Source organism: Cryptotermes secundus, unplaced genomic scaffold (assembly GCF_002891405.2).
Source record: "Cryptotermes secundus unplaced genomic scaffold, Csec_1.0 scaffold533, whole genome shotgun sequence".
In the NCBI taxonomy this organism is placed as follows: Eukaryota; Metazoa; Arthropoda; class Insecta; order Blattodea; family Kalotermitidae; genus Cryptotermes; species Cryptotermes secundus.
Window position 1 is genome coordinate 959,784 of NW_019731275.1, and position 15,701 is coordinate 975,484.

The 15,701-nt window shown below is 37.0% G+C and overlaps 1 protein-coding gene across 4 annotated transcripts in view; it reads left to right on the forward strand.

Annotated features, from left to right (window-relative positions):
* The window catches only part of LOC111866833 (protein slit), a 635,722-nt gene that overhangs the window by 593,646 nt on the left and 26,375 nt on the right, over positions 1-15,701 (forward strand). For all 4 annotated transcript variants that reach the window (XM_023856131.2, XM_023856134.2, XM_023856132.2 and 1 more), the window contains exons 20-28: positions 243-375; positions 1,406-1,477; positions 2,140-2,211; positions 5,105-5,176; positions 7,423-7,494; positions 8,477-8,640; positions 10,582-10,798; positions 11,823-11,962; positions 15,025-15,194. In XM_023856131.2, the coding sequence (XP_023711899.1) occupies positions 243-375; positions 1,406-1,477; positions 2,140-2,211; positions 5,105-5,176; positions 7,423-7,494; positions 8,477-8,640; positions 10,582-10,798; positions 11,823-11,962; positions 15,025-15,194 (1,112 nt within the window). The remainder of the gene's footprint in view (positions 1-242; positions 376-1,405; positions 1,478-2,139; positions 2,212-5,104; positions 5,177-7,422; positions 7,495-8,476; positions 8,641-10,581; positions 10,799-11,822; positions 11,963-15,024; positions 15,195-15,701) is intronic.

Here is a 15,701-nt window from a genome sequence, read left to right on the forward strand (position 1 = left end):
TACAATATGCAGTGCTGTGGCCATTTGAAGACACAGTACAATGTCAATACAGTAGAACAGACATCCCAAATACTTTCTTTCACAAATAGGTTTCAGGAACTTGTGATAACTGGATTGTGAGTAGAGAAAAGAGCTTGATGCTGAGTGCTCTAACTCTCACCATGTGACAGCATAGCCATCATCTATGAAGTGTACAGTGGACACTGCACATAATTAATACAAGCTATATAATTTGTTGACAGGTGACAATGACCAAGGCTGTCTGGGAGACAACTACTGCCCCCCCAAGTGTATATGTACAGGCACAGTAGTGCGCTGCAGCAGGGTGCGACTTCGTGAGATCCCACGTGGGATTCCCCCTGAAACATCAGAGTTGTGAGTATTGTCTCTACTTGCTTGGATGTTGCAGAAATGTGAGTAAATATAGGAACTTGAGGCATTTAGGGAATCCATGAACACTAATATGCTGAGAATCATTGATTGAACACACAAACATATGTCTCTGGTGTTGATGGAGGAGTTATTGTAATAAAAAGATAAAGCAGTTGTCACTGTGCTTAATTAAGCACCATGCCATGATGCCATAATAGGAATGGAGACATAGCTCTTCTCATTATTAACCTTGGTGCTAGATGGAAGGGAGTGTTTAACTTTACACTTTGGCTGCTTTACTCTTGGGCTATGGGCCATTAGTTCTTACTGGGAAGGAGGTTGGACAGATCAAAGAGCTAGTCTTGATATGATAATGAAGATAAAATGGAATAATTTAAATGGTGAATGTACTTCTACACTAATATGAATAAAAATATATTCAATAAATTATACAGATGACCTTTTATCCACTTCTGCTCCTTTGATAGACACATCTGAACTACTGGAGGTTAATACAATACCCTCATGACTCCAAATAATTAATTTAATTTTTTCAGTTAACCATTTTACTTCTGTGACTCAACAAATATGAGTGCCAAATGAAAGAGACAACTGTACCTGTACTGCAGGTCAAGTTACTATAAATAAACCAAAGTTCTATAGTTGACTGTGTTACCTAGAAAATGTGTTTACTGAGCCGTTGCCTGAAATGTTAAAATGTAACTATAATACAATGATTATGTAGTTTTGTTGCATTATTTGTTTTCTAAGTGAGGAAAAGGAATGTACATTTTTAATACTAATTAAACACACTGAAAAATTAGATATTTATGAATTACACTCTGTGAATACTCTTGAGTTTAAACATTCTGCTCTGGTTACTCAGTAATCTGCCCAGGTAGCAAATACATTTGAGTGAAAACTGTCTACAGTACAGGTGGACCCAAAAGGTTGTATTGTATTCTGCTTTTCTTACATGACTGTTGTAATCTTGTTTGTTAGCACCATCTGGCATTTTTCTTCATATTTTCAGGTACCTGGATGTCAATGAGATACAGACAATCCATGCTGATCGGCTTAGCCATCTGAAATCACTTACCAGGCTGTGAGTACTCGTCTTATCACACGTCACTGTTACTTGTAGATTCCTGATGCAGATATCTGTTCGAAGATTGTATCCTGTGGACTGCATGGCATTATATCCCAGAACATAGAAGTCTTCATAACCACCACTGTGAGGGCCTGAAATCCTACAAATGTTTGTTCCTCAAACAGATGTGCTGGAAATATTATATTTATATGTGCCTGAAGTCATGTGATATTATATTGCCCAAACTGCCTATGTATTATTTCTATGCTAATATGTGGCTGCTATTTGAGATCTTGCCAATATTCATAATTACTCTGCTAATACCTGCACACTATTTGAGACCTAATCACTATTTTCCACTTTCTCTATTTTATTACCCAGCCACTATTTACAGTTTGTACTGTATTATTATGCCACCATTTAAGATGGCGACCACTATTTATGGTAGTCTTATGCTATATCTGATTACATTTGAGCCTAGGCTACTGTTTATTCTTCAATAATTAATTAAAAATATATGCATTATATAATAGATAATGTTGAGCATTATCATATTGTACCAGTGATTCAAGAGATGTCTAAAACCTCCAGTGCCAAAGAGATCAGATCATATACTAATTATGTTCTGTAATATAGAGGTAATCTAAGTGCTGCATCTGTCTGTCTGTCTGTTCCAGGGACCTGAGTAACAACCAGATCTCAATACTGTCCAACTTCTCATTTGTGAATCTCACCAAGCTTTCAACTTTGTGAGTATGGCTGATGTGAACCATTCAATAGTTATATTTTTGCTTAACCTACTTTCCTTATTCTATAAGGAAATTGGTATCAAGTGTGCTTATGCATCCACCTGTGTTTTTGACTAATAAAAGTTAAAGATCATGAATTGTAACTTTTTGCAAATCTTTGTCAGAAATTATAATCTATGGGTGAGCCGTCATTACATTGCACCGGATTTTAATGCAAATTCATTTTCTTTCTTTCTTTCTTTCTTTCTTTCTTTCTTTCTTTCTTTCTTTCTTTCTTTCTTTCTTTCTTTCTTTCTTTCTTTCTTTCTTTCTTTCTTTCTTTCTTTTTTTTTTTTTTTTTTTTTTGCAACCAAAGCATATGCTCATTTGGATATATGTACGACTTACTTCATTTCTTCTAGGAGACCTCTGAGCAAAATGAGGTAAAATTTCCCGCCCAAGTACTTTCCAATGCCTCCAGTAGATTGGGAAGTTATCGGGTACCACTGCCAGCCTCGCTGGCTGAACGGGGCTGATAGTGAGCACCAGTACCGGCAGGGTATGGCGACTGGTAGAATATCAAAGGAGGCCGTACAATAGACTATTAGTCATGGTGCATGGGAAAACCTACCCCCTCCAATAATAATAATAATAATAATAATATTAATACTTCATTTCTTAAATTTTAGACATAGTTTGATGGTGCATATAAACGTGAGGGGTGATTTATTGCAAATATTATATTTTTATCCCTTAACAAGAATGAACAATCTACTCCATACCTTCTTGTGACAGAACAATTTGAAACCACAAATAGATTTGCAGTTTCTGAATTTTTTATCGATTCCATGAATTTACTTTGTCAAAATGACATTCAGTATGAGCGTGTATTGCTCTTTGTGACTGATGCTGCAAATTATATGATCATAGCCGGTACTGCTCTTAAAGTTATATTACCTAATATGACACATTTGACTTGCCTTGCTCATGGGTTGCAGTGTGTTGCAGAAATAATTCGTGTAAATTTTCCGCTTGTTGACAATTTGGTGTCTTCTGTGAAGAAGGTATTTGTTAAGGACCATATAGAAAAGAATCCTTTAAAGCAGTTGCATGGAATGTTCCGCTTCTGCCAGAACCAATTTTAATGAACTGGGGCACATGACTGTATGCAGTGAGTTATTATACTGAACATTTAGAAACAGTTAGGAATGTCATGAATACATTTGATCCCAAAAGTGCAGCATCCATTCAAATTGCCCAGGATGTACTAAAAAGCAGAACTAGAAACTAATCTTTCCTCTATATCTGCTCACTTCTCTCATCTTCCATCCGCCATTTCCTCACTGGAGCCAAGCAATAGAAATACTACTTTATATCAATCGTTAAGTGTATTCAAAACTACTGTTTCCAAAGTGAATTTGGTTCCTGGAAGAACTGGTGAATCAGTAAAGATAAAAGGACACAGCATTTTTTTAAAGCCAGGATATGAACAAATTTGTGAAATTGAAGAAATTTTATCCTGTAAACATACTGAACTGCCAAGTAAAAATTCACTCACAGCGGAGCAAATGGTAGCTTTTGTATAAGCACCCATAAGTCCCTGTGAGGTGGAAAGAATTTTTTCCCACCATAAGGACAACATACGAGACAACAGGAGGTGACTTACCATGAAAAACCTAACACATTTAGTAATTGCGAACTGCAGCAGAAGAGAAGTATAAAGCTTGTAGTGCTAAATGTGAGTACCGTTGTTTTTTTAACTTGTAATGAAAAAAGTTGGCTTTGTTACATGATTTATATTTGAGTATAGCTTTTCATTTCAAGTGAATCATTCAGTGATTACATAAAATTAACTTAAATGTTGATTTGTTGGTCTTAAAGTAATGTAAAATCAATTATTTGGTATGAAAGAAACTAGTGAAATGCTACATTTGGAGCATTGCTTTGTATGGGGCTGAAACTTGGACACTTAGGGCAAAAGATCAGAAACACCTGGAAAGCTTCGAAATGTGGTGTTGGAGAAGGATGGAGAAGATCAGTTGGACCGATTATGTGAGAAATGAAGAAGTGTTATTTAGAGTCAGTGAGCAGAGGAATATCCTACACGAAATAAGAAAATGGAAGGCTAATTGGATTGGTCATGTTTTACGCAGAAACTGCCTTCTAAAAGAAGTTATTGAAGGATAGATAGAGGGGCGGATAGAAGTGGGAAGAAGACGTAAGAAGATGCTGGATGACCTTGGGGACAGAAGAGGATACTGTCATTTGAAGGAGAAAGCTCTAGATCGCATTAAGTGGAGGAATTGTTTTGGAAGAGACTGTGGACCTGTCGTGTGACAGATTAATGACAGATGAATGAATGAATGAATTTTTATGCACATATTTTACATATATATTTGAGAAGTTTTTCTTGCATAAGTGCATAAATATTTAAGGGATTATTAGGACATAGAAATCCGGCCCTTTCTTATTACCCATTTCATCTTTAAGCCATTTGCCACACTGTACACATGGAGGCAAAATATACTAGGCATGATGTTTAATTTACATAATGTGAAGAAATTCTAGGAGATTGGTAGAACATGAAAAAACATAGGGTCAAAGGATTATTTCGAAGTAATAATAAAGTGACTTTCTGAGTCAAATGAAGCATAGATGGTTGGTATTTCTAGATATTTGGAGTATCCCCACTTCTCCCCTTTGTTACTGCAGATAATTTAGAGTTCATTTGAAATTGGTCTTTGAGGAATAATCTGTAATGTGCGTGGAGTTTAGTTATACTACATTGTACTCAGTTACTTCAAGTGTTCATGTATTATACCCTTGTGTATGCTTTTACAACTGGAAATTCAATGAATTGAACATGTGATTAATGTGCGCAGCTCCACAACACAGTTTTCTTTCTTCTGTACAGGATCATCAGTTATAACAAGTTGCAGTGCATCCAGCGTGATGCATTGGCTGGACTGGAGTCACTTCGCATCATGTAAGTAGACACTCATCATTTCATACATGAGTTTTGCTATGCAGTCTGTAGATTGTTTGGGATTCCCAGCCCTTCCTTGGCCTTGTAGTACATGTCCTCATGATTTTAACTAAATAATCCCTTTAACACTTCTTAATGCTCAACAGGAGAGTGTCCTCTGCTACGCTTAATGTCTTCAAGTATAGTGTAGAGGGAGATATTGTCACTTGGTGTGGAGTGACTGTAGATAGGGTTTGGACTTGTAATCAGATTTATTCGACACTTTAAAATGCAACTCATGGGTACACTTCACAGATCACTAACACACAAAGACTAATGTTCTAAGTCATTGTTTGCACTGTACTACTTGGTAGTGTCTTCCAACAGTGGATGTTCCTCTGGTTCCAGGCTCACATCCTTGCAGGCTGGCAGCCATCTCGCACCACCCTCCTATTCTTCTAACTGCCATCTCAGGACTCTCTTGTAATTGCAGCTGGTCCTCATTATATAGCCTCAGCATAGAACGCACAGAAAACATCTCTTCCATTATTGCGGCATGTCAGTTGTGGTGATCATGTGATTTCTACTGAGCCATTGCTTAGCAGTGGGTGTGTTTGCAGGGCCATTCTATAAGAATGGTTGTCTCTGTTGGCTTCACAATTCGAGCTCTCAGCAGACATGACACATTACTCCCTCCTTAAGGCTGCTCATCCTGATTAGCGTATCAGTGTGTTATTGTTCCTTTTGTTTCCAGGGAGAAAATATCTGGGAGTGGCTGGTACTTCGACAGCGCTGGCATGCCAGCTGCTAGTAGTAGTCTCTTATTCTGTTTGATTGGGGGCCAAGTCCTTCACAATGTCCAGTCACTCATTTTTGGCAGCCCAATGGAAAACTTAGCTGCTCTCTTCACAACCTCCAGTCTGATGATTTGTCCAAGAGCCTCATAGAATGTCTCCTTGCTTTCCAGATGTAGGTCCTGTCACCTGCTTTGTCCTCTGATCCCATTGCTGCAATTCAGCTGCACCTGACGTCTGTTCCTGAACTTCGGTCCTTCAGGGTTTCCTCATACAATATTGTCCCTGGTCCTTCTTTTCCGTGGGCTCTGGTATCCCACAATTGATTGCTGTTTCTGAGATTGATCCTCCTGTGCTCTGACAGTCTGCATCACAGCCTCTTCATTGGGAATTTCGTGATGTGCTGCTACAGCCTCTGGTTGTTCTGGTTAAACCTCAATTATGTGACCTTCAATTTTTTCTGATTTGCTGATTAGCCCCTATATTTCATAGACAGGCATCCCTCATTTCTAGAATGACATTCACCAGGTCTTCCAGCCTTTCTGAACTGGCCAAAGTCTTCCATCATTTGCTCCATTTTTGTTATATGGCAATATACGTATCCAATGCAGTCTTCAATCCAATCCAGTTAATCCAATTATCCCACTTCTGACACCTAATTGTCACATGATAGAGTATGACTGTAGATGGGGTTTGGATTGGTAATCCATTTATTGGACACTCAGATACACAACTCATGACTAATCTTTACAAATCACCATCACACAAAGACTAGTGTTCTCAGTCATAGTCATCGCGGCACTGCTTAGTAACGTCTTCCAACAGTGGACAGTCCTTTGCTCTGGGGCTCACGTCCTTACAGGCTGGTGACTATCTTGCACCAACCTCCTACTCTTCTAACTGCCATCTCAGGACTCTCTCATAATGGCAGCTGGTCCTTATTATATAGCATCAGCTATCTCCCATTATTGCATACATGTCTGTTGTGGTGATCATGGGGGGGGCCACTGAGACATTGCTTAGCAATGGGAATGTTTGCAGATCTACTCCCTAACAATGGCTCTTTCTGCTGGCTTCACAGTTCTGGCTTTCAGCAGGCATGCCACAATATTTTAACTCATTGTTCTGATAGAATCAGGTTACAGTTATGTAAATACTACAGCACGGGGGTAATCAGGCTGTTTTGCCGGAAGTATTCATTTGAATGTAATTTATATGAACATAACACATGGTCAGGTTTGAGAAGTTATTTGATGAAGAAATAGTTTGTTTTATATTCAAGCAGATTTGTAACCTGTGAAGCAGTTTGTTACCTGTAACAGTTTTGAACATGAGTTTAATGCTGTCTATGCAGAGATGCAGATTTGGTTATGAGGGTAATACGAGTACACATTTCCTGCTTGAAAAGAAAAAAAATCAGTTTAACAATTTTCTAAATTTTGTTTCTTAAAAAGAATCCCTTCTCTGTTTCAGCTCCCTTCATGGAAATGACATTTCAGTGATTCCTGATGGAGCATTTGCTGATCTCAAGTCCATCACACACTTGTAAGGAGATCGTTATATTTTAGTCAGTTTTCTATATTTAGTATGGTTTCATCGTGTCCATGTGTGTATCCCCTGTAATGAATTTGAACCATTTAATGGATATTTTTGGGGTGAACAACATCTTTATACTTCAGCATGGCAGCCAAGAACGCTTCAAAGGCGAAATCAGTTATTAAATCACATAATGTAGGGTCCTAAAATTTTGTCTGGAATATATCTTCCAACTACTGCATATGAAACTTATAGTAACGTAATTATTTCGGCCATGCCATAGCTCAAGTGGTTAGTCGCTGGCTTTCCACCGTGGCATCCCGGGTTCGATCCTGGGTCTGGTCAAGTGGAATTTGTGGTGGCTAAGTGGTGCTGGGACAGGTTTTCTCCAAGTACTTCAGTGTCCCATGCCAATCTTCATTCCCCCAGTTGCTCCACAATCACCCTCACCTATCATCTGGGGCTGGTACAATAGGCCAGAAGTGGCTACAATAAAAAAAATGTAATTACTTTGTGTATTACAGTTATATGGGATTTGTTTGTTTGTTTATTTAATTAGGTTTCTGATTGAATGCAGATCCTAATGAATCCACTGGAGCTAGGCACATGAAATTCTCCATGGAAATGAATCATTAATGTAACCTACAAATTTTGTATAAAATATTTTTTCATAGAATACTAAAAGTTGCAGACAGGGTAATGATATAAACTGTTGAGGTTATGTCTGGAAAACTTCAGCATAGTTTAAATCCATGCTAGTGGAAAATATATGCATAAATGGATCTCTAATTTTTTGAAGTATTAATTTAAAGTTGTTGCTCCTCCAATCACAGAGACTGAAACATTTGAAGGAAAACAGGTTTCATTAATTTCATCACAGAACTCATTGTTTTAGTAAATTTTGTTATAAACTCAACTTTTATTTTATTTTTTTCTTCTCAACTTGAAAGGATAAATTAGTTTCACTGGTTTGGATTTCAATGTTTGACAGAGCTCTTGGAGCAAACCCCTTCCTCTGCGACTGCTCACTTCGTTGGTTGGCCGACTGGGTGAAGCGAGATTATGTGGAACCAGGGATTGCTCGTTGTGTTGAGCCACACACAATGAGAGACAAATTATTGCTTACAACTCCTTCCTCTGCCTTTCAGTGTAAAGGTAAGTCTACAAGAAGACAGGAGATGGCATTTCTTATCAGATTGTTTTATTAGCATGATCAGTACACTTCTATATCAAGTATCAGTATTTTCAGAGAATTATAACTGAACATGCCCTTAGATATTCACAGCTGGAGTTTAATGATAAGGCTTTGGGAATAAGCCATTTTGAATGTTGGATTATTTTTAACGTTTTGGCAAATGTTGCAGTTACCATATTCAAGGTTGATGTGTACAAGGGTTTTTGAAAGTCCTTATATAGATCTGACAGTGAGCAGCAACTGGGAGGTGAAGACATGATTCATTGAAACAGAGGAGTAGGGTGCTATCCAATAGAGACAAACCACATGGTTGATGAAAAGAGGTGATAAAGAAAATTGTTTGGAAATGATGTGGGCGTGAGAAGAGGTGATAAAAAATGTTTCAGCAACCCCATGTTTAGGACAATAGTTGAGAGAAAAGTTTTTATCAACCACATGATAAGGGAGGTGATGAAAAAGGTTTTAGTAATCACATGATTATGAAAATAGGTGATTAAAAAGGTTTCAGTGATCACATGACTAAGAAACAGTAACTGAATAGAACTAAATAATGATCTGATAGCAGAATCTGAAGCTTCAGTACTACTGTTGCCACATTCTGGAATTTGATGCAAACCTGAGCCAGTTCTCTCCGTCTTGAACTTCCAAGAGGTTTTCTGAATAAAGTTCTTAATAAAATCCTTGTCTTCCTCATCTTATTACATCATAGCTTCCAGGATGTTGCTTTCCTAACAATACCAGATGGCCTGTCTAAATCATATTTTTTAGTGTTGTTAGTTAACCTTAATATACATACATGTACAGTTCCTAGTGTTGCGAAATTATAATGACTGACTCATGCATTCATGGAGCTGAGCCCTTCTTGAGAGGTTGCCAATTGTGCAGATACCCAAGAAATTCCAACATTTTATGGAATCCGGAGGTTCATTACCATATTCACAAGAGCCCTCAATTGATCCTTGTCCTGAGCCAGATCAATCCAATCAATACCATCACACCCTATCTCTCTAAGTTCCATTATAACATTGTCCAACCACCTATGTCTTGACCTTCCTAGTGGTCTCTTCTGGCTTACCCACCAATATCCTACATGCATTCCTCTTCTCCCCCATCCATGCTACATGCCCTGTCCATCTCATCCTCCTTGACTTGATCACTTTAATTATACTTAGTGAAGAGTACAAGTTATGAAGCTCCTCATTATATAGTTTTCTCCAATCTCCCATAACTTCATCTCTCTTCAATCCAAATAGTCTCCTCAGTACCCTGTTCTCAAACACCCTCAATCTATATTCCTCCCTTAATGTCAGAAACTAAGTTTCACACTCATACAAAACCAAAGAATCAGCTTACTTTTAAAGGGTGATGTGATGCAAGAATATGGTTGATAAAATTAGATGATGAATATGAATGGTATTAACCTTTGCCAAATTAAGAACCAAATTAGTTTAGACTGTTCCGGCGTAGTCTTGTGGACAAATTTGGAATGGGGTAAAATGTTAGAATGCAGTGACAAGTTAGCTACGTTTGTGTAAGTTGGATTTATCTGCATTAGTACCAGTAACCATAATTAAATTTCAAGTTTAGTCATGGTTTATGCATACCAGAATTAAGGTCAGTAACTCTAACTAATGCCCAAATTCAGAAACAGTTATAAATGGTCACTTTATTGTAAAACTCTTGTCAGAATAGTACGAGGCAAACTTAATCTGTATGATAAGACTGCAGAGTTTGGATCAAGTTTACGTGATCTCAGCAAGAAAGAACAGTTTGCATGAAATTGAGTATGTTAGATCACTGCAGAAAAGAGATTGGAAGGCTTTGCCTGTATCTTGATATCTGTTAGTTTCATTTGTTTTTATTGGATAAAGTAAGTTGTTAGAACCCATGTTGGATTCCAGGCCGTGTCAGCTATGAGATCTTGGCCAAGTGTGATGCCTGCTTTACATTCCCATGTGCGAATGGTGGTAAGTGTGAACCACTGCCTGAACGTCAGTATGTATGTCGCTGTGCACCAGGGTACCATGGCCAGCACTGTCAGTATATGATCGATGCTTGTTATGGCAATCCTTGTCGTAATGCAGGGACGTGCAAAGTTCTTGAAGAGGGTCGATTTAGGTAAGCAAGTTGTATGCCCCATGGTACCATTAGCCTCCTTTCAGTTTTGCAATAAAATCTTATGCTTTTCTATGTATCCAGTCCATCCAAATGATGGGCCAGAGGTGGAAGTCTAACTGAGCTTTGAGATTTTAATAGCAGTCTCACTCATCAGACATATTAAATATCTGATGCAGATTGATGAGTACTGAGAATTTATAGTGATAGCATGTCAGATGGAACCAAAATACACTAGCCCCTCTTTTTATAAAATTGGTAATTTCATGAAAATAATTAATGAAGCAAAAATGCATTTGCCAGGAAATTAATTTCCCATTAATATAGAGAGAGTCAATAGGACTATAATGACCAAAGATAATACATACATTACATAAGAGTAAGTAATACTAAAGGAATGTAAATGTATAGGACATATATATGTATGTATTTATTTCTATTAATAATTATAATGAGTGAGCTCTTGAAGAGAAAAATGTATTGAGATAAAATTCATGTAGATGGCTAATGCTCTGTGTACAGCAAGCAATGCAGTATAAAGGCAGTAACTGGTGATGTGGAAATGGTAGAGAGTAAACCTGATACTTGGGGATATTGTAAAAAGAAGTGTTCCTTTGTTTGATGCAGGCACACTTAAGTAGGGATAATTTTTCCTAGCAGTACAAAACAGCATGCTGTACCTGTACTTTTTATGATACAAATATGAAAATAATGTTAATAAAAATTAGAGAATTGTGGACAAAATTAAGGTAAACGTTTTGCTTCAGTTTTTGACGTTTCTGATTTTCATTATTTCTGGAATTTTTGTCACTCCTTCTTGTGACATCTGAATACTAGTATCTTTTTTTTTCCAGAAAATTAGAACTGTATGGTTTTATATATAGACACACACACATGCACTTGTTCATAGAATTCTCAAATAATTTGAGGACTCTAATGCAGAAGTACTGTAAAAATATTCTTTGAATTAATGTTAACATACAAGTTAAATTCAGTAATGGTACCACTTCCTGTCTTTTTCCCCTAGCTGTCACTGTCCTGCAGGCTTCACAGGGGACAGATGTGAAACCAATGTGGATGACTGCAACAACAGTAAATGTGAAAACAATGCCACTTGTGTCGACCTGGTGCAGGCATATGAATGCCGCTGTACACCTGGATTCATGGGTAAGTTTTTCATTATCATCCATTAACCCTTTCCAGTCGGATATTGATATATATAATCAACATGGTGGCAGTGCTTCCATGGATGAATGTTGATATATGGTCGATAAAGTTTGTTTAGAGTTTATGGGTCATATGTTGATCACATGTCACTAGTTGGCTCTGTATACTATAGCAACACATTCATAAATGTTTTGTCTGCCTCCTCCTACCATCTGGAAGTCATAATTTGAACTTCTTGAGGTACAGATGCCATTTATTTATTACTGCACATCAGTATTATTAACATGGCTTTACATATAGGTAGACCTCTGCCTTCTCACATGAAAAAACATAAATATAATCCCGTGTGTGTCGATGAATAATCTGTTAGTGATATGATAAATGAAGAAATCGATATACACTCTGAAGAGATGAATTTGGAAAATAAGGTCAAAATATGAATGAAGAATCGAGCAACAAATCATCAGAAAGTGAGTGTGAGACTGAAACAAGTGTTTTACATATTGGCGGGTGGGAAGATATGACAATGGGCAACAAAAAAGCCCAAGGCATACACATTTACTAAAAATGCAGGATCACAATTTAACCTTCTACAAGATGCAGAGCCCAAGGATTATTTTAGTTTACTTTTCAATGATGGGATTTTGAATAACATTGTTATAGAGACAAACAGATACGTGAGACACAAAATTTTGGAACTTCATCTTAGCCTGAGGTCCATTTGGAGTAGGTGGAATTGAGGGTTGAGGTCTTCAAAGATATGTGAAAAGAGACAGCAGTTGACAGAAGATGGAGGAGTCCAGTTCGAGTTTGTTGAGCGTGTGCAGTGCAGTGCAGTGCAGTGCCGTTGAGGGTTGCATTGTGGAGTGTTAACCAGTGGGCAACAGAAACTGAAGATTCATTACCAGGAAGTGTCTAGTGAAAACACTGCAGAGGAATAGCCATTGTTGAGATCTGTTACTAAGTAAGAACTAGGGAATATTGACTAAGAAGACTTGGTGTGGAGTGATTTGTAGTGTGTAAATCAGCAATGGTGTTAAAGTTATTTGTATTTACGTCCTGTAAGTGGTCAGTAAATCTATTCATTAATCCAGACCCTGTCTGTAGTTGCTAATACACATGACAGTATATTTGGCATATGTTCCCAGCTTCGTTTTTCCACATAGTCTTTGGCTTCGACAGTACATGTTTCATTACTTATGCTATGAAAGAAATTCTGTAGTTGGTCATTGTAATCCATGTCCACACTATTTTATCATTAAATTCATCAAATTTTTATCTAGATTCTACTTTCACAAATGTCCTACCATCCCAGTTTTAGATTTCATTAGTTCTTAATTTCATAACATGCTTTACAATTCTTATATATGCTCTCCTGGTCTGCATATGTCTCTCAGTCCATATCTGAGTTTCTGAAAATATGCCAAAATAGCCAGGTAATATATATATAAATCACTTTATGTGCATAAATAAATAAATAAATAAATTTATTTATTTATTACATAGCAATAATCAAATTCATACTTCTCACTTTAACCTTATAATTAAGTAGCTTTGAGCGAAATTGCTCAAATTATTCTTATCCTGTGCTTGGCAGTGTACTGATTAAGGTGCTGAAGCAGGTTGTGCTATGATTAAAATTTTTTCACAAATGCTCCTGATTTCAAAACATCAATAGCAGAATGGCATTTCTGAGAACCCAGGTGAAGATTATGAGTTTCAGTCCCCATATGTGATGGTACCCCACATACATACACTTTCCATTTATTTATTTATTTTATATTTTATTTTTGTGATTGAGAATAAGATGACATCATGCCAAAATTAATGATACAATATTTACTCATAAACTTCATTCACCTTTACCCAAAAAATCTTATCTTAAAATTGTGGTCCCAAAAAATGTGACTACTGTTTTTCTGAGTGTAATATTTTACATGTTAGATTGAAATGATTATAGCTGAGTGTACTGTGATAACACAGTATGAATATTTGTGTCTACAGACTCAACTGTGCAGTTACTTGATGAACACTGAGATGAGAATGTCCTTTGATAAAATTTGTATTTACATAGTTTTCACAGAATAACATTGAATGTGGTTTGGCAACATGGTATGGACATGAACTCCATAATCTGATTCCTTGTTGAGCATTGAGATAAAAAGTCCCTTGATAAATTTTATTCAGTGCATAATTTTCACAGAAAATATGGAATGTGATATGGTAACATACATACATCAGCGTTTCAGAGTATTCATAAGTGTGCAACTGGCACTGAACATAAAACTTGTCAAACAACATGGTATGAATATTTGCATCTACAGACTTTAGTACATAGTTCACTGCTTGAAGGTATAATTGAGAGCTGTCAACACAACAGTTGATTATAAGCCAATGTTAAAATATTTAACATTTGGGTTATTTTATTTACATCCCACTACATGTTTCAGTATGCAAAGATAATCGTTAGGTTGTTTACAAATATATATATATATATATATATCAATATTGAAATGTCAAAATGGATCCATTTTTTACATTTACCCATAATATTACAACCTTAATTTTAATATTAAGTTTTTAGTGTGGGATATATCTTGAATAATATGTGTTATGTGGTAAAGGTTAAATTTAAAGGTTAAAGTTGGACCTTGTGATGTCAGGTGGCAGAGGCTTAAGGCCCAGGATCAACTGAACCCCATATGCCATAGCACTAGTGGCTTTGGTGATATAATTGGCTCTCTGATGTGCAGCACTGAAAGCGTTCAAGCTCTTACAGTTGTATTTTTGATAAATTTCCATGGGTGCATTTGACCATTTTTGCTCGTGTTACATGGCATTCATATTTTAAGAAATGACTGCCAGTACTTTCCATAGTTCCTACTGCTTATCTTAGACTCAGACACCTCTCTCCTAATATTATTCACTTTTTAAAACAGGGCTGTAAAATCTTTTGAAGGTTGCAGTATTAGGCTAGGCAATGAGTATATACACGTATATCTCATTATTCCACAATAAATATTCTGTCTTCATTTGAAATGGCTGCAATGTGTTTATTACAGGTGAATATTGTGAGACCAAAATTCCTTTCTGCACCAAGGAGTACAATCCATGTCGGAATGGAGCTCGCTGTGTGGATCACTTCACACATTACACGTGTGAGTGTGTGGTGGGCTACTCTGGGGAGAACTGTACCATCAACATTGATGACTGCCAGAACAACATGTGCCAGGTTTGAAAGCTTACAAGTACAAGATATGATGTAAATGCATAAGCGTTTATTTAAAAGTGGTTCATGAAACTTAGTTATGGTCTTCATAATTTATAACCTTTATCTGATACTGTTATGATGATTAGCCCTAAATCAAGAAAAATTAAATAGGCAGGATACGATTTCACCTGACGAGCTTTCATGGGGCGAGGCAAACTTGAAGTCTTCCACTGGCTCGATTGTTGCTTTGATTCAGGATCGTAAGCATAGCACCAGGTTTCGTCACCGGTGATAATTTTTGAAAAAAAGTTTTGATCATTTCAGGACTCTTCTTTCAAAGCACAGCATGCTTCCACGTGACCTTGTTTTTGTTCAGCAGTCATGGCACGAATTTCGGAGCCACCCTTTTCATTCCCAAATCTTCTGTCAAAATTCGCTGAACTGAGCTCCAAGTCACTCCCGACAGCTCCACAATTTCTTCAATGGTCTGTCGTCGATCTTCCTTGATGATTTCACGAATTTTTTCGA